Source organism: Onychostoma macrolepis, chromosome 04, assembly GCF_012432095.1.
Source record: "Onychostoma macrolepis isolate SWU-2019 chromosome 04, ASM1243209v1, whole genome shotgun sequence".
In the NCBI taxonomy this organism is placed as follows: Eukaryota; Metazoa; Chordata; class Actinopteri; order Cypriniformes; family Cyprinidae; genus Onychostoma; species Onychostoma macrolepis.
Window position 1 is genome coordinate 22,947,411 of NC_081158.1, and position 16,794 is coordinate 22,964,204.

Here is a 16,794-nt window from a genome sequence, read left to right on the forward strand (position 1 = left end):
ATACATAAAAATACAGAGTACAGTAAATAACATACAAGTTGATAACATATTGACAAGTTGGTCCGTCCAAAATTTTCCACACAGAGGAAATTGGTTATGAATTATTCAACTTTACAAAACAATTCTAATCAACATAAAAAAATATACAAATCTAATAAGTAAGTAACATAGGCACTGTAGCATATATTTTGGTTGGGATGGCGTGAACTCCACAGGAAACGAGCAGACATTTGATTTATCAATCCGAAAAATAAAATAAGTACATTGAAACTAGCGTACTACATTTACTATTATATCGCGTCACGCTCATCAAGATTTTGATTGGTTGGCTTCAGACATCCATCCGCAGCCCTGAACAACGTTTTGTGTGCGTTAAAAACTAAACAATACGTTACAGTTTCCGCATGTTTACATTATTTTCCTTGTCCCCACACATCAAGGTGGAAACATTTACAGGACTGCGGAGAATAAAGAACTGGAAGTCACCTGTACAGGTAGACTTTGCTCTCTGAGAAGGAGCACGTGCGGTACTAGATGACTGTCACAACAGAAGGATGAAGTAGGACCTCGTTTGCAAGGTAGGTAGGAATTGCTTTCATTCATTAGTGATGTCTTGTTCAAAACTTAATTTTTTCACACCATTTACATTCGTAATGCTTCTGCTCGCCCCTTGTGACAGTTTGTCCACTAAACTACAAACAACATCAATTAATTTACTGTTAGGCCACTAAATCGCCAGTAAACATGGTAACAATGAATTCATGTTGCTGTAAACTAAAATAGTGCATTTTTCTCAAAACAGCCACTGGCCAGACTGAAAAATGTAGGCCTACATAATGTGTTGTGACAGTGTTGAAATCCATATCTGCCCACATTGTTTGGCTGCACTCATAAAAATTTTACCACAACATTTCCTTTAAGCTTATTTCAGCAGGGGGTTTAGCTCACAATCTTCTGTTCCTCACACAGTTATACTGTCTCTGTGAATGACTTCATAGTTTATGTCTATATCCTGCAAACATCACAACACAGATAGAAAAAGATCAGCATGGATTACTTGCAACCTTGACAGATGATGGTTGTTGCAAGTCAAATATGAAATATGTTCACAATATTGAATTAAAGTGAATACCTTTTCTAGTTCTCCATGATCTGGATGCATCTCCAGAATGTGCAACATGGCATCATGTAGTGAGGGATAAAACATGGACGTCTTAATCTCATCATCAAAAAATGAACATTGATGAAGTTTCTCCATGATGTACACTATAACGAGACCAGAGTTGTTTTAATGAAGAGGTTTTGAAATAAAATGGTTAGTAATAAGGACATTCTGTAGGAAATAGTTTTACCATCACACGAAACTATGTAGACGTCAACCTCGATTCGTAAAAACTCTTTCAGTGTCTATAAGAAAAAAACAAAAGTATAATTAGGCTAGACCTCAAGGAAACCAGATCTATTGGAAGTATACAGTATGCTATATCTCGTAGTAAGCTATTTTACCGCTTTAAGACCCTTGAGAGCAGATATGTCAAGGAACGAGACCGCAGAGAAGTCTAGGACCAAACTGTGGATGTTCACAGGAGGGACAGAGATGTTGGCAGGCAGTTCTGTGTTCCAGTTCACCTGGATTGGAATGCCAGAGAAATCAATGGGCTGGTCCAGACCCTCCATGCTGATGTTGTTGTCTTCTGATGTATCAATTGATGGTTGTCTCACCTTAAGGCCTCTCTAGATAAATAGAGAAATATTGTTGCCATAATTATTATTATTATTATATATTTGTTTTGGATAGTAAAGTCACTAAGACTATAAAACAAGTATTAGAATTTTATAGTAACCAATTAATGTAAAAAAAAAAAAAAAAAAAAATATATATATATATATATATATTAATAATAAAAATAAAACAAGTAAACAAACAATATGCATAGTGCCCTTCATTATTTTGTCCAACTAATCCATAAAAATGAATTAATAAATAAAATAAAACATAACAAATGTATGGGAAGTGGGATAGTGTCCCTCATTATCCTGTCAAATTAATCCATTAAAAATAAATAAAAACATAAAAAAGTAAAAAACATAATTGATAAATCATATCAATGGTAAGGACGTACATCTGAAACCTCCAGTTCCCCATTACACAACATTTTTCTGATCTTTCTCAGAGCTTTGTTCCTTTTCTTCAACACTTTTAGGGGACTAAAACCCACCTAGAAAAAAATATATATATATATTTAGTCCGGAGATATGTTATATATGTATATATGTATACGTATATTTTTCTATACATATCTTGAAAATAAAAAGAAACTTACTGCTTGGACCAGTTTGTCTCTGAAGAAATCAATATTAGCAAAGAAGATGGGTGAGGGAATCTTGAATATTTTAATTCCATCAGGTTCGTAAATCTAAAATGGAACAAAATCACATCAAAACAAGATTTCTTGGTACTTGTACAAATGAGAAGAATCAAGAGCAGTGGTTTTCAACACTTTGACTCAAAGACGCCTCATTGTCAACCAAAGTATTCAAAGGCCCCTGATATTGGCTCAGGTGTTTCTTCTGTAATTATGACATATATATTATGATATATATATATATGCATACATACATACATACATACATACAAAGCAGTTAACATCTTACATTTTATTTAAATTAAATGTTTTTAAGTTACCCCTGTTGCCTACTTGTAAATTTGCTGAGGCCCCCCCCCTGATTGAAAACCACTGTTCTAGAGGAAGGAAAAATGAGATCAGCACTCACAGAGCTGTAGTCTTTGCGATCCCTGTAGATGTCAGTTCCTGTAATATTGGCCAGGAGGGAACAGCGTGGGCTGCAGTATACAAAATATTATCATGCAAGGTCATTAAAAATTCAACACAGGGATATTTGTTATGGATTCATTTGTAGGTGTCATGAATCCATACTCACAATTGAGTCCTGCAGACCACAGTCAACAATTCTGCTCCAAGACCCACGGCCAACCCCAAATCCAGCCCCAGAAAAAGAGAAGCCAAGAAGGTCACCACCCAGGTCACCTACAAAAAACAGACACATGGACTTGAACTTCTGATCTTGAAGACTCAGCTTTGTTCTAGCTGTATGCATCGTTAATTAAGATTTTAAAACTGCTTCTAGATGATCAGATAATCAAAGATCATTCACAAAATAATTGGTGGTAAAGAAAACTCACAAAATCAGTTCGGTCGTTCTTCCATAAGAACGGCAGCTCTCGGAACTGCATCAGCATGCCTTTCAGATTAACAATGACCAAAGCTCCCAGAACAGACTGAAAAAAAAGCATAAAACTCATTAGATTGACTCCTGCATCTCTATTGTGACTAGTACTGTGACATGGAGTTCAGCTCTGAATGACAGTACTTCATGCAGTTTGCATACTATGTATATAAAGACATAAAAATTCTCACCCTGGGCAACGGCTCAAGTAGAAATCCTACTGCTACTGTCACAATCAGTACCATCATGGCTGAAAGAACTCCAGCTATCTACAAATGTTATAAAACAAACATTAACCATTTGTTCTTTGTTTTCTTGTAGGCAGTCAATGGATGGTTTCAGCTCAAAGAATAGCGTGAGTTTTACCTGCGTCTTCCCTCCTGTGCTCTCTTGTATGGCGGTTCTAGAAAGGGCTGTGCTGGCAGCAAATGATCGGAAAGATGCCCCAAAAATGTTGCTCACCCCGAAAGCAAGGAGCTCCTGTTACATACAGGTGAGTGTATAAAACACGTCCTTTTTGATTTTCAAAATACCAATTGAGATATACATCACACCTCAGAATTTGCATTGTTTGTAGTGAATAGAGCCTCAGCTGACCTGATTCCCATCGATCGTGTAGTCGTGTTTGACGGAGTACACTTTAGCTACTGAGAAAGCCACAGCAAATCCCACTATGGCCATAGGAAACGCCTCTACTGCACTCTCCTTGATGACTTCCAGATTTGGAGCAACTGGTGATTCATATCTAAGAAAGAGAGATGTTATATATTAGATGCTGATTTCCATCTAGGAATTGAGACTTCATAATATAATGTAATATAACATCATATCATATATCATATTTATTATATATATTTAATTAGTTTTCAATCCGCTATGTTTTAGTAGGTCTTATATTAAGTATATAAACTGAACATATAAAGTATTTAAACACATATTATATTATATTATTACATTGCATTACATATTAATTATTATAGATATATCTCCTCCCACTGAATATACACATTACATAACTTTTTATGTTTTCAGTATTGTAGATGACATATTTTTAGATTCTTACCCGTCTACCATCTCCCCAACCACAACCACATTAAATCGCTTTTCGAAGTTGAATGCATAAGAGACTCCACAAGCGATAACAGTCTGTTGGATAGATTTACATAAAGTGGTGAAGTTTGATAAAGAAGTTCTATATTTTGTGCTAATGTTGTCATATTCAGTAATTGTACCTACCATGATGACTTCTATAGGTATTGGCACAGGTAGTTTTGACTTGAATCTGTCATTGATCTCCTTCACAATAAGCACCAGCGCCATGATCACAATAGATGTCACCAGGTCGGCCACATTCGTGTTAGTGATTTGCCTAAAAACAATCTCCAGAGTCTGAAATCAAATACCAAATGTTTGATATATTCACCGAAAAATCATATAGAGCTATGTAATAAAATGTCTACATTGCTAGTACATTAAAAAAGAAAAACTTGAACTCACATATACAATGGCGAGTGGTCCGTTTATACCAGGAAAGTCCAATCCCAACACAAACCTGAGCTGGGATACCAAAATATGAACAGCAGCTGCAGTGGTGAATCCTGACACCAGAGTCTCTGACAGATACATGACAATGAAGCCCACCTGCAGTAGCCCCATTATGAGCTGAAAACAAGAGATTCCACATGTTAAAAATAATAAACCATTTTACATATGATTACATTTATGGTTTATGAGAGTAAATCTAAAGAAATCTGTACTGAACAAGTTCTGCTCATATTTCATTCCGAAATCAAAAGAAAATTATATGATTATTGAATTAATATTGTATATTATAATATCAATAATAATAATAATAGTAGTAGTAGTAGTAACAATAATAATAATAAATTATTATTATTATTAATATTGTTGTTGTTATTACTTTTGTTCTGCTATTTCATGTTTTGGTGTTTTTTGTACCTGAAATGCACCCATGACAAAAGTAACCGAGGAAGCAACTAGAACTCTCTGTTGTTCCATGCTCAATCCTTCAAATCCAGTAATGTTAGCTGCTGGCCCCCCATCAGGCACCAGTCGGGTGACAACAGCGCCCACCATTAGACTCAGAATAGGAAAGGCCCCTAAAACACAATCCAATGTCATTCACTTGTGCACAAACCATCACTTCTAATTAATTAGCCTTCTGTGATATTGTGTGCACATATAAATTGAAAAAAATTGTTGCGTAGAAGCAGTTTTCACTCAGAAATTGCTAGTAATTTTTAAAAATAATAACTACGTTTGCGAAATTTCTTGTACAGCTTACTCCAATAATCATTGTTTTATTTAACACTTGTTGTACCCTGTAAATGTATACATATCACGCACCTACTGACAGGTGTCTGGAGGTTCCCAAAAAGAAGTAGATTATTGCAGGGAAGAATGCAGTGTACAGTCCATATCCCGGTGGTAAAGAGGCCAGCAAAGAGAATGCAAGTCCTGATGCAAAATAATCCAGTGAGGTGGTGCACATATTCCTTTTTCGAATGTATTTCTGTATTACAGAACTCTTCAGAAAATTATTTTAGCCAAACTATGTATGTTAAACGTGATACCTTGCAGTACTGCCACTAGCCCAGTGCTGATGCCTGAAACAATGTCACCCAGCAGCCATTCTTTGATGTTGTAGTTCTTCATCCATCCAATGATTGGTAGAAGGGAAAGAGCTGCATTCTTTGCACGATTTGTATCACAACTACAGTGCAAACAATATAAACACAATTTGCTCAAGCTTCTTGTTGCATCATTTAGTCATGTTCACACATTATCTCAATAATATCAATACTTCAGATGTGCTTATGATACCATATTTCAACTTAAAGAACCTGCTATTTTAAAAGTATTACGGAAGACATAAGGAAAGCAAAGGCTAACAGTGAGTACTATATGAATAGACTTGAGTCTTGATTCTTACGTGAAGTAGTCTTTTAGATGGTGCCGTAGAGTTTTGCGGTTCCTGTTGATCCTCTCGTGCTGCTCTGCGAAGGAGTCCTCTGAAAACAGAGGTCTTACCACCACATAGTGTCTGCCTAAGGGCTGCATTTTGGTTAGTTAGTTTTCAGATGCATCTTGAGAGCTTTATATAGTCTGGTTTGTTTCATGAGTGTGTTGTCATTAGTCTTATCGCAGACATTATGGGATGTCTTTTGTTAGCTTTAATCATTGATAGATTTTATCACAATATGTTGTTTTTTTTGTAGTCATTCTTCCTTATTTACATGCGTTTTAGAGAAGGAAACAAAAAAGAGCTACAGGAAAAGCTTTGTGAACCCACGTGGATTTGTTATGAATTACCACATACAAGTCACAGTGATTAACTTCCTTCGTTTAGATTGATGAACATCACAGATTCAGAGATGCTTGTGTTGTTTTAAAGAGCAGACTCTAACCTACACTTTCAATCTTGTCTCATTGTTTGTACTCTAGGTTAGCAACTTAGTCTCTTCACACCATTTTTAACAACTATTTATTCACATTATTCACATACTTTTTCCACTTTGCACTGTGAGTGTTTCTTTTATGTATGGTGCAGGCATTAAAACAGACCATTTTTTGTCAAGTCACTTTTATTTATATAGTGCTTTATACAATATTGATTGTGTCAAAGCAGCTTTACAGTGACAAACAGTTAACAGTTAATCTAGATTTAAACTGACAGTGTGTCTGTCTCCCGAACAATGCTAGGGAGATTCCAGAGTTTGGGAGCTAAATAAAGGATCTGCTGCCTGCAGTTGATTTTGATATTCTAGGTATTATCAAATGCCAGAGTTTTATCTCAACTATGCATTCCATTAGTTTTTGTGTTATTTGTTTTTGCAGTGTGTGTATTGTTACTTAATTAAATATCAGTCCTAATTTCATGACCAATTCATCTAAACTGTGGTCCAAAGGTCCATGTACGTTTCCTTATTTCCTTATTTCCTTATTTCCTTTTGCCAGAATTTGAAATTACTCTCATTGAGACTGATTAAACACTTCTATATCAACTGTTGGCTGAGTTAAGTCAACAAGCACACCACATATATTGTGAAATAATCTATTCTTTTTACATGTGTTTCTCTTTCCTCTCATATAATCCAGGCATCTTCCATTGTGTGGAATGGAATGAAAATTTAACCAAATTTAACTTGTTCCTTGTTCCTGTTTGTCCAGGAACCACATTTCAATGACACAATCATAATTCTATAACCATAATATAACATATCTTAACATAACAATAAGTCACCTTTATTTATATAGCTCTTTATACAATACTGGTTGTGTCAAAGCAGCTTTACAGTGTCAAACAGGAAAATAATTTGGTAATAACACAAAAGGACAATAACAAAGAGCCATTTTTCCAGCTAAAGTCAGTTCATTGATGATTCAGTTATGTCATCATCCAGTTCAGCTCTCTTCCAATAATGTCTGTGCAATCAGTCAAGCGTCCCCAAATAAGCAAGCCGAAGGTGACAGTGGCAAGGAACCAAAACGGTGACAGAAATGGAGAAAAAACCTTGGGAGAAACCATGCTCAGAACAGAGGAAACCAGCATGGCGTGGTTTAATTCCAGGCTGCAACACAGGTCAGATTGTGCAGAGGACTTGTGTGTTTCCCGTGTTCTTGTGCTGATGGTCGTTGAGGTGACGAGGTCTTCGCAGAGCATCTGTTTCTGGGGTGCATCTATTTGACACGGTCTCCACTGACATTCAGGGCTGTAGAGATTGTCTCTCAGTGCTGATCCACCATCCGATCTGGATCCGGATGGCTACGGTGACCTCGGAATTAAAATGAAGGAGACTAATATTAGCGTAGATGCCATTCTTCTTACGATGTAGCGAGTACATCAGGTGTTAAGGGAAGTGTTCCTGGTTCCGGTCACCTAATTGATGCAGCCTAACAGTCATTTAACAGTTTCGAATTTTAGAAATGCGATAGTGTGTTATGCGTGTATGCCAGGGATGAGTCTTTAATCTAGATTTAAACTGACAGAGTGTGTCTGCCTCCCAGACAATGCTAGACAATTGTTCCAGAGTTTGGCAGCTAAATAGGAAGAAGATGTGCCACCCGCAGTTGATATTTCTAGGTATTATCAAATGGCCAGAGTTTTGAGATTGCAGTGGATGTGAGGGGACATAATGCGATATGAGCTCACTCAAGTATTGAGAAGCTAAACCATTCAGGGCTTTATATGTAATTAGCAAGATTTTGAAATGTATTCAATGTTCAATAGTTAGCCAGTGCAGAGTTGACAGAATCAGTATTAAATCTAAAGTACGATTACAATGAGTAGGCCCTGTCTAACCCCAATGTACTTCAGGATGTCTATAAATGCTGATCCCAATACATCTTTTTCATTATCAACATGGATATTAAAATCACCAACAATTAAGACTTTATCTGTAGCACACTAACTCAGTTAGAAAATCAGCAAATTCTTTAATAAAGTCTGTATGGCGCCCTGGTGGCCTGCATACAGTAGCCAGTACAAAAGTCACAGGGGATTTATCATTAACACTTGTTTCTCTGGATAATATTATATGAAGCACCATTACTTCAAACAAATTATACTTGAAACTAGACTGAAAATATCACTATAATTTGTTGCAACACCTCCCCATTTACCTTTTGGATGCGGCTCATGTTTATAACAGTAATCTTGGGCGTAGAGTCATTTAAAATAATGTAATCATCTGGTTTTAGCCAGGTTTCTGTCAAACAGAGCACATTTAAATTACGATCTGTGATCATATCATTTACAAAAAGCACTTTTGTAGAAAGGGATCTAATATTCATTAAGCCAAACTTTATCTTTTGTTTATCTCTTGTATCTGTTTTTTTTTATGATATATCTTTTTCTTTATATCTTGGTGAAAGAGTATCTGTGTGCTGAGAATGAACTGACTTCTGTGACGTGAGGTGGCGAGCAGTTAGTCAAGTACAAACTCGAGACCATTTCTAGAGGGAAGAGCGGCACCTTCCTTGGAGGGATGAAGACCATCTCTTTTTAGCAGATCAGGTCTGCCCCAAAAATGCATCCAATTGTCTGTGAAACCCATGTTATTCTGCAGGCACCACTTAGACATACAGCCATAATAATAATAATAACATAGGCTAACCAGCACAGGCTAAGTCTGTCACTGTCATCAGCTGGTGTGCCCTAGATGGCCACCAGAGGTCTCCTATGTCCTTGTTTGAGCACATGGCTTGTTGTGTGTTTGTTTATGCCATTTGCTCTCCTGTTTATTGTCTTGACCCCATGCTTCTTGTTATCTGGTTATTGGTTCAGTTGCTCTACCTGTGTCTGCCTTGTTACCCTCCTTGTTTGCTTCCTGTTTATTCCCCTTGTTGTTTCTGTCCTGTGTGATGAGTTGTTATTCATTGTTTTTCTGATTGCTGTCAGTTGAGTCAAGTTATTTCTTTCTGCGTATTTGCTCTGCTCAGCTCTGTTGTGTTTTGTTTTATTTTCCCCATCATGGGTATTTTATTGTCTCGCCATATTTGACTGTTATCTGGACTTTGTTTAGTTCAGTTTTTGTGTTTCTGCTTGTTTTTGTTAATAAATATCCTTATTTAAGCTCCCCTGGCTGTTCTACATTTGGGTTCTGTTTGCAAACCGTGACAAGTCAAGCTCTAAACCATAAACCTAAAACTAAAATCTGACGGGTTAATATGATGTTGTTCCAGTACCAGAAAGAATGTCACTTATTAAATTGTAATAATTTATGTAATCTTTTTTTTTTTTTTTTTTTAATGCAGTTTGTCATATATTTCAAGTACTAAAGTCCTTTATGGTCCTTCCTTATACAGAAAGAGGAAGAGTTCTCCTTATTACTTAATACTGGTATAATAATGAGATTGAACTTTAGTTGCAATAATGTACAAGAAATAAAAAATATTAATAATATTAGTAATAAATAAATAACATTTCTGCCCTGATACACTGTGATTTTACTGTTTTCATATTGAGAAAGTCATCTTTAGAAGCTATAAAATAATTTTTAGGGGAAATACTTTCGTCTTCGTCATTCCTATTTATTTCCTCAACCATAACTTGGTTTCTCTCACAGATAGTTAATCATTTACACCTAGGAATTAGATGTATAATGATTATTACGCCAGTAAAAGTAAGATAATTAGATCTGCACGTGTCTTTATTTGTATACTTGAAAATCATTTTGTCTCAAGTCAGGAAGGACAGTGTATATTTTAGAAAACATTCTTTTTTTATTTTAGAATAAAAATAGTACACACAAAAAATACATACTATTCAAAAAGGAAAAAATGTAAATATACAAAAGGCACTGATAGTGAACTGAGAAGAGCATTTGTTCACCTCAAATCCAATAATTTAGTGACATGACACATTGACAATCTCAAGCTAATTCATTCTGCATGCAGCACAGTACACGGAATACAAACTGCTACATGCTAAATCAAGTTAATTATTATTTACACAGATTTTAAAGTACTACATAGTGAAAGTTTCAAGCTGGTTCACTTCAAAACCTTGTCTCTGGTTTGGTGTCTGTTTCGACTTCCATTTTCATGTCCTGCAGAAAATAAAGCAGATTAACCCAACTGAGAGTTATGTCTCTCTTGAATAGAAATTATATTTCACTATTGGATGGACTGGTGCTTTAAATCATAGTTTTTAACATTATTTAATATTTTAACAGGTTTAATCCCAGGTGCTTGCTGGGTCACTTACTTCCACTGCTTGGATTTTCAACCCGTTGGATGTGCTGTCGCTGTTAATGTGTTGATATTGAAAACTTCCTGAGACCTGTTTACGTAATGCACATTAATGCACATTAATAATTATGCATTTTTTATAAATGCAACAAATGAATCTTTGAATGAACAAATCAAGCTTGCACAAGCTCCAAACTGTTTCGTTCACCTTCTCGCTCACAGTCTTCAGTGGATGGGACTCGTGAATGAAGAGTATTGCATCATGGATGGTCAAAAAGAAGATAGACGTCTTGATTTCATCATCAAAAAATGTACAGTTCCTCAGCTTCTCTATGATATATGCTGGAAACGGCATGTCAGAGGTGAGAGTTACTGCACAGTTTTATTATTACACACAATTAAGCTACGTTATAATAGCCATGGTAATGTAGATAAGGGCAAAACATTGTAAAATACAATACAAATACCATTTAACCTGAAATCTGAAAGGAAAAAAGTACTTACGGTCACAGCCTACTATGTAAACATCAACATTGACGCGTATAAATTCCTTTAAGGCCTGTAAACCGAAGTGATTATGGTTATTAGAGATGTTTTTAAATAAATAAACTAGAATTGCATGCTTTGATTAGCAAAAATTATTAAATGTGCACTTTGTTTTCAGAATAAACACAACTGCCGTACCGCTTTAAGACCCTTGAGTGCAGATATGTCCAGAAATGAGACCGCAGAGAAGTCCAGAATCAAACTGTGGATGTTCACAGAAGGAACTCGGATGTTGGCAGGAAGTTCTGCATTCCAGTTCACCTGGATCGGAAGATCTGAATAGTCTGTGGGCTTGTCTAGATCCTCCATGTTGCTTTCATCCTCTGACTCTTCAATGAACATTAAGCATGTGGCCTGAAGTCCATTCTATATCCGAAAGAAATCAACTTTAAAGTAAGTAACTTTTGATAGATATCTAAATTATAAGATTTAGGTATCATTTAGATATCTAAGATGTAGGTATCAAAGCACTGGATACAATACAACTACATTACATAACATTTATTCGAAAGTCCTTGAGTTTGTTGGTATCATGTTTTAAAACTTAAAGACGTACAGATGTTAAGGTCAGCTCCCCTTTCTTTATCATTTTCTTAATCTTCTTCACTGCCTTATTCCTCTTCCTCAGGATTCTCAGAGGATTAAAGCCCACCTGCCACAAAGTGAACAGGTTAGATTGTTATTATGTCAGCCGCTAATGTCATCTGAAATCAGTTATCACACTGAAACTACGGCACTCACAGCATCCTTCAGTTTGTCTCTGAAGAAATCGATATTTGCGAAGAAAATGGGAGATGGGATTCTGAAAATCTTCACTCCCTCTGGCTCATAGATCTGTAGGAGATTCAGAAAGACAGATAATGAAGCCAAGGCAAACTTTTGTGTCTTTCGGCTATCTGCTTCTTTTCACAGTGCTTTAAACTGTCCTTATTTTGGTCTATCATGTTACTAAGTAATAGGTCATAACACAATGATTATGTTGCCGAATATGAATGTGTCTGTAGTACACTTACACTGACATAGTCCTTGCGATCTCTGTAGATATCTGTCCCTGAGATATTAGCCAGGACACAGCAGCGTGGACTGAAGATCGGGAAAGATAAATTGATAATTATATAAAAAGAGACAAAATTGATTATCAATAAGAATAGACATATGATAGTGATTTAGAAAAGTTGTTTCTTTGCCTAAATCACAATATCTTTAAAGAAGTAGTAAATATCTATACAATATTCAAATTAGCTCCCATTTTATTTTATTTTTCATCCAGTTAATTAGATCTGTCAGCACTTACAACTGAGCCCTGAAGACCACAGTGAGGAGCTCCAGTCCAAGACCAACAGCAAGTCCTAAGTCCAGCCCCAAGAATATAGCTGCCAGACAGGTCCCCACCCAAACAATCTGGAAAAAAGATGACAGTCGGTGACATTGCACCGAGAACAGAAATCAGTGATATACCATTAGAAAGGTCAATTATTTGAGAGATCAAATTCAATAATGTAATTCTCATTCAAATTTGTGTACTTCTAAAATCCCTTCTTTGCATTTAGATGGAGAAGTCAAAGGCTCTTACACAGTCAGGACGGTCTTTCTTCCATAGGTAAGGGACTGTAACCACTTGCATCAACATCCCCTTCAGGTTCACAATCACCACTGCACCCAGCAGCGACTGCAATCACACAACTCCATATTTACCTCAAATCCCAACAACTTGTTTTCTGTTATTAAAGCCAATATTTGTGTTTAAAGGATTTACACTTTGAATATGATCCCTACCTTTGGAAGAGGTTCCAACAGAAACCCTATCCCCAAGATTACCACCAGCACGATAATAGCAGAAAGTAAACCAGCTATCTGAAAAGTAAAAAGAAATTATTTAATTTAGCAAGGATGCATTTTGTAGCTGCCGTCAGAGGCAACTCTCATATATTTCAGTTCATAATATGCGCTTTACAGTTAAAAGGTCAATAAATAGTTAAAATGTTCAGAATAAATAAGTAATATATATTTTTCTTGTTAATACATGTCAATTCATTTCATATTATTCAGCCAAAACTATAGAAAAAGGGGGGAACCTATTTCTCCTTTGTTTAGTTTGGGAATTATTTAATTGTTGCAATCAGGATATTTTTTCCGGTGCACTACAAGTAATAGCCACTCGAGTTGCTGCACTAGTAACATGTCTGTAAGAGTTACGGCTGTAAGAAGTTATATTGGTTTGTGTTTAAGAAGAAGAAACTGTAACCCTCCAAGTTTATTCCTCTTGAGTTAGAGAGGCCAATGAGGTATGTGCTTTATCATGTTAATTGCTTTGCCGTATGTGAACATGTGTAAAGTACCGTGTGTTAATGTATAATTAACCAATTAAGTGTGTTTTCTTATGTGTTGAATGTGCACCTTATTTATTCGTTTGTATGTATTTTCCGTTCGTTATTATGTGTAAACACTACTTTTAGAGGGCTAATTTAAGTTTTATCTATTTCCTTTCGTAGTTCTGACGGCGTTGTTGGGATGTAAAAAGGGATGCAAGACTGTAATGTACAAGACACACTACAGGCTCGTGTTCGAATAAATGTCTGTTAAAACCAAGAACGACCTGAGCCTTTGATTCAACTCGAGGGGAGTAACACATTTAATTAATCAAAAGTAGAAGTAGAGACATTTATAATGTTATAAAGGATTTCTGTTTCAAATAAATGCTGCTCTTTTAAACTTTCTATTCATTAACTTTGTTGTATCATGGTTTCTGCAAAAATATTAAGCAGTTTCAACATTGATAATAATTAAGGAATGTTTCTCAAATCAGCATATTGGATTGATTTCTTAAGGATCATGTGATACTGAAGAAGCTGAGAAAAATACATTTTAAAAATAGAAAATAGTATTTAGTATTCAAATAATATTCATTTACTGCATTTTGATCAAATAAATGCATCGCTAGTGAGCATAAAAGACTTTCAAAAACATAAAAAAATCTTAACGACCCTTTTGAATGGTTGAAAAGAACAAGTATTTTGAAATAACTTTTAAGTTTATGAGAAGGAATATGATGTTATATTTACAGCACTGTTCTGTTTATTGTATTATTTGCAACATGTCTAAAATCTTTTGGAACACTAGAGGCCAGTATTTTTCTGTTGCTGGAAAACAAATTCCCTAATCGATACACCACAGATGCAAAATCATATTTTTGTGTTCCAACCCAGACGGAAAGCTTGCAAACAGTTTGAGCTGTTTACCTGTGTTTTTCCTCCAGTGCTTTCTTGAACTGCACTTCTGGAGAGAGCCGTGCTGGCTGCCAGAGACTTGAACGCTCCTCCAAAGATGTTGCTTGCCCCAAAGGCAATGAGTTCCTGCGTGATTATATGTGTCATTGCAGATGTTCTTCCACAGACTGTTGTTTGTTGCATTTTAAAAGGAATATTATTCAGGACTTACTTGATTTCCATCTATAATGTAGTCGTGCTTTACAGAATAGACTTTAGCTACTGCAAAAGCCACGGCAAATCCCACAATAGCTATTGGGAAAGCCTCCACTGCTGTCATCTGGAAAACCTGCAGGCTCGGAGCGATTGGGGACTCAAACCTAAACAGATGAAAATGTGTTTATTTTTTATGCCACTTACAGTTCTCTTCAGTTAGCTTTGTGCTCTAAAGCATATGAATTTGTTTTTGTTACTGTGTAACAGCTATAGCTTTAGAACCCTATGAAATCATTAGTTTTTTTCTATTTACAGACTCTTTGATAGTATTTGACTAAATACTAAATTTGACAAGATGATCTTTTAGCAGGTATAAGCATTGATGACTTGATGATATTGATGACTCTTTACCCTAATACAAATGTGTATTCTTTTTAACACACACACACACACACACACACACACATATATATATGTATGTATGTATGGATGGATAAAGACGCCCTTCAGCATGTTACACCCCAAATTTGAATGCAAAACGTATGTCATTGGTTCATTAAATTACAGCCTAATAAGTACTGTTTTAAAATATTATGAAGATTGTGATACTTACGTGTTTGGAATTTTCCCCACCACATCCACTCCATGATTTTCGCTGAAGTTGAATGCGTAGGAGACACCACATGCTATTACGGTCTGTTGATAAAAGTAATTTGAATGATTTTGACATTTAAAACTTGATTTGAACACAAAAGATAAGATGAGACAAGGACTTAAGAAACTTAAGAAATCATATGCACTTGAACAAATACAGTGCTTGGCATGATATTTTGAAAAATATATCAGTTGATAAACTTTATCATGTCATAAAGATTAATAACCTTTCTAAATGTCAGGTTACAGAAATGGTAGAGGTTATATACAGAAATGGGTTCACTCAACTCACCATAATGACTTCTATGGGGATGGGCACTGGTAACTTTGATTTAAATCTGTCGTTGATCTCCTTTACGCCCAACACCATCACCATCACAACAATTGAAGTCACCAGATCATGGATATTAGTGGAGGTGATCTGGGTAAATACACTCTCAAGAGTCTGCAGAGAACCCAAAAGACAGATTGTTGTACAGGACATTTACATTCAAACAAATAATGCTAGAATTAGTAATACTACAAACACTCTTGAACTCAATACATTTCTTATGTTTAATGCAAACTGTGGGTTTGTGAGTTAGATATTGTGTCAACCATTGGTTTACTATTTTTTTTATTTTTTTTTACTTATGGACGAAAATACACTTTTATTATATGTAAGAGAAATTTTATAATTTTCAAATTGTAGAAATAATCAAGCTTTTGTTAGGCAAGTTAAACAAAACGATCACGGCCACAAGGAGCAAGAAAAATGTCATATGTCCTACATATATAATAGACAGCGGTCCACTGAAACCCGGCACAGTCAGTCCTAGTACAAACTTGAGCTGCGAAACCAGGATGTGAACAGCAGCTGCGGTGGTGAATCCTGATATCAGAGTATCCGACAGGTACATCACAATAAATCCCACCTGCAGCAGCCCCATACCAAGCTGGAAACAAATAGAAGTGAAGATAAGCATTGGTGTGATTGAAAACAATCATTGTTTTTAAGTTTTGTGATGAGAAGATTGTTGATGTACCTGGAATAGACCCACTAGGAAAGTGAGGGAGGCAGACACTAAGACTCTCTGCTCATCTTTCGTCAGGCCCTCAAAAGCAGTGATGTTGGCAGGCGGACCCTCATCGGGCACCAATCTGGTCACTACGGCCCCCACCATGAGACTCAGTACAGGGAAAGATCCTGGTGTGAAGAACAACACTAATG

At 35.9% G+C, this 16,794-nt stretch overlaps 2 protein-coding genes and 1 long non-coding RNA gene across 5 annotated transcripts in view; 1 reads left to right on the forward strand and 2 right to left on the reverse strand.

Annotated features, from left to right (window-relative positions):
* Positions 1–16,794, forward strand: part of LOC131538875 (uncharacterized) — a 26,027-nt gene continuing 9,233 nt past the window's right edge. Inside the window, exons 1-10 of one of the 3 annotated variants that reach the window (XR_009270727.1) lie at positions 1–578; positions 3,571–3,742; positions 9,145–9,286; positions 10,947–11,061; positions 11,185–11,324; positions 11,627–11,901; positions 12,137–12,178; positions 12,779–12,976; positions 13,059–13,108; positions 16,676–16,794. This is a non-coding gene — a long non-coding RNA (uncharacterized LOC131538875). Of the gene's footprint in view, positions 579–3,570; positions 3,743–3,826; positions 4,291–9,144; positions 9,287–10,946; positions 11,062–11,184; positions 11,325–11,626; positions 11,902–12,136; positions 12,179–12,778; positions 12,977–13,058; positions 13,109–16,675 lie in introns of those variants that run through there. The other 2 variants (XR_009270728.1, XR_009270726.1) reach the window with 2 other exon arrangements.
* On the reverse strand, positions 602–9,131 carry slc26a3.1 (solute carrier family 26 member 3). The gene is made up of 19 exons (XM_058773012.1): positions 6,203–9,131; positions 5,844–5,983; positions 5,617–5,727; positions 5,209–5,369; positions 4,747–4,911; positions 4,486–4,638; positions 4,313–4,395; positions 3,847–3,994; positions 3,616–3,729; positions 3,441–3,518; positions 3,206–3,301; positions 2,944–3,050; positions 2,776–2,845; positions 2,325–2,417; positions 2,124–2,219; positions 1,507–1,734; positions 1,353–1,407; positions 1,133–1,266; positions 602–1,012 (listed from the first exon to the last, which is right to left on the reverse strand). The coding sequence occupies exons 1-19, from the start codon at positions 6,328–6,330 to the stop codon at positions 962–964; spliced, it is 2,211 nt and encodes a 736-aa protein (XP_058628995.1). The 5' UTR covers positions 6,331–9,131; the 3' UTR covers positions 602–961.
* The window catches only part of slc26a3.2 (solute carrier family 26 member 3, tandem duplicate 2), a 12,772-nt gene continuing 6,403 nt past the window's right edge, over positions 10,426–16,794 (reverse strand). The window contains exons 5-21 of the mRNA XM_058773007.1: positions 16,610–16,770; positions 16,355–16,519; positions 15,877–16,029; positions 15,544–15,626; positions 14,947–15,094; positions 14,748–14,861; positions 13,285–13,362; positions 13,082–13,177; positions 12,803–12,909; positions 12,522–12,591; positions 12,250–12,342; positions 12,065–12,160; positions 11,647–11,874; positions 11,467–11,521; positions 11,171–11,304; positions 10,979–11,053; positions 10,426–10,820 (exon numbers count right to left, since the gene is read on the reverse strand). Coding sequence (XP_058628990.1) covers positions 10,770–10,820; positions 10,979–11,053; positions 11,171–11,304; positions 11,467–11,521; positions 11,647–11,874; positions 12,065–12,160; positions 12,250–12,342; positions 12,522–12,591; positions 12,803–12,909; positions 13,082–13,177; positions 13,285–13,362; positions 14,748–14,861; positions 14,947–15,094; positions 15,544–15,626; positions 15,877–16,029; positions 16,355–16,519; positions 16,610–16,770 — 1,907 coding nt within the window. The 3' untranslated portion in view covers positions 10,426–10,769. The remainder of the gene's footprint in view (positions 10,821–10,978; positions 11,054–11,170; positions 11,305–11,466; positions 11,522–11,646; positions 11,875–12,064; positions 12,161–12,249; positions 12,343–12,521; positions 12,592–12,802; positions 12,910–13,081; positions 13,178–13,284; positions 13,363–14,747; positions 14,862–14,946; positions 15,095–15,543; positions 15,627–15,876; positions 16,030–16,354; positions 16,520–16,609; positions 16,771–16,794) is intronic.

Coding starts and splice junctions, on each gene's coding strand:
- slc26a3.1 (XM_058773012.1), bottom strand. CDS start 6,330: ATGCAGCCCTTAGGCAGACACTATGTGGTGGTAAGACCTCTGTTTTCA. Junction 5,728..5,843: donor GCTAGTGGCAGTACTGCAAG/GTATCACGTTTA, acceptor ATTTTGCATCAG/GACTTGCATTCTCTTTGCTG. Junction 1,267..1,352: donor CTACATAGTTTCGTGTGATG/GTAAAACTATTT, acceptor GTCTCGTTATAG/TGTACATCATGGAGAAACTT.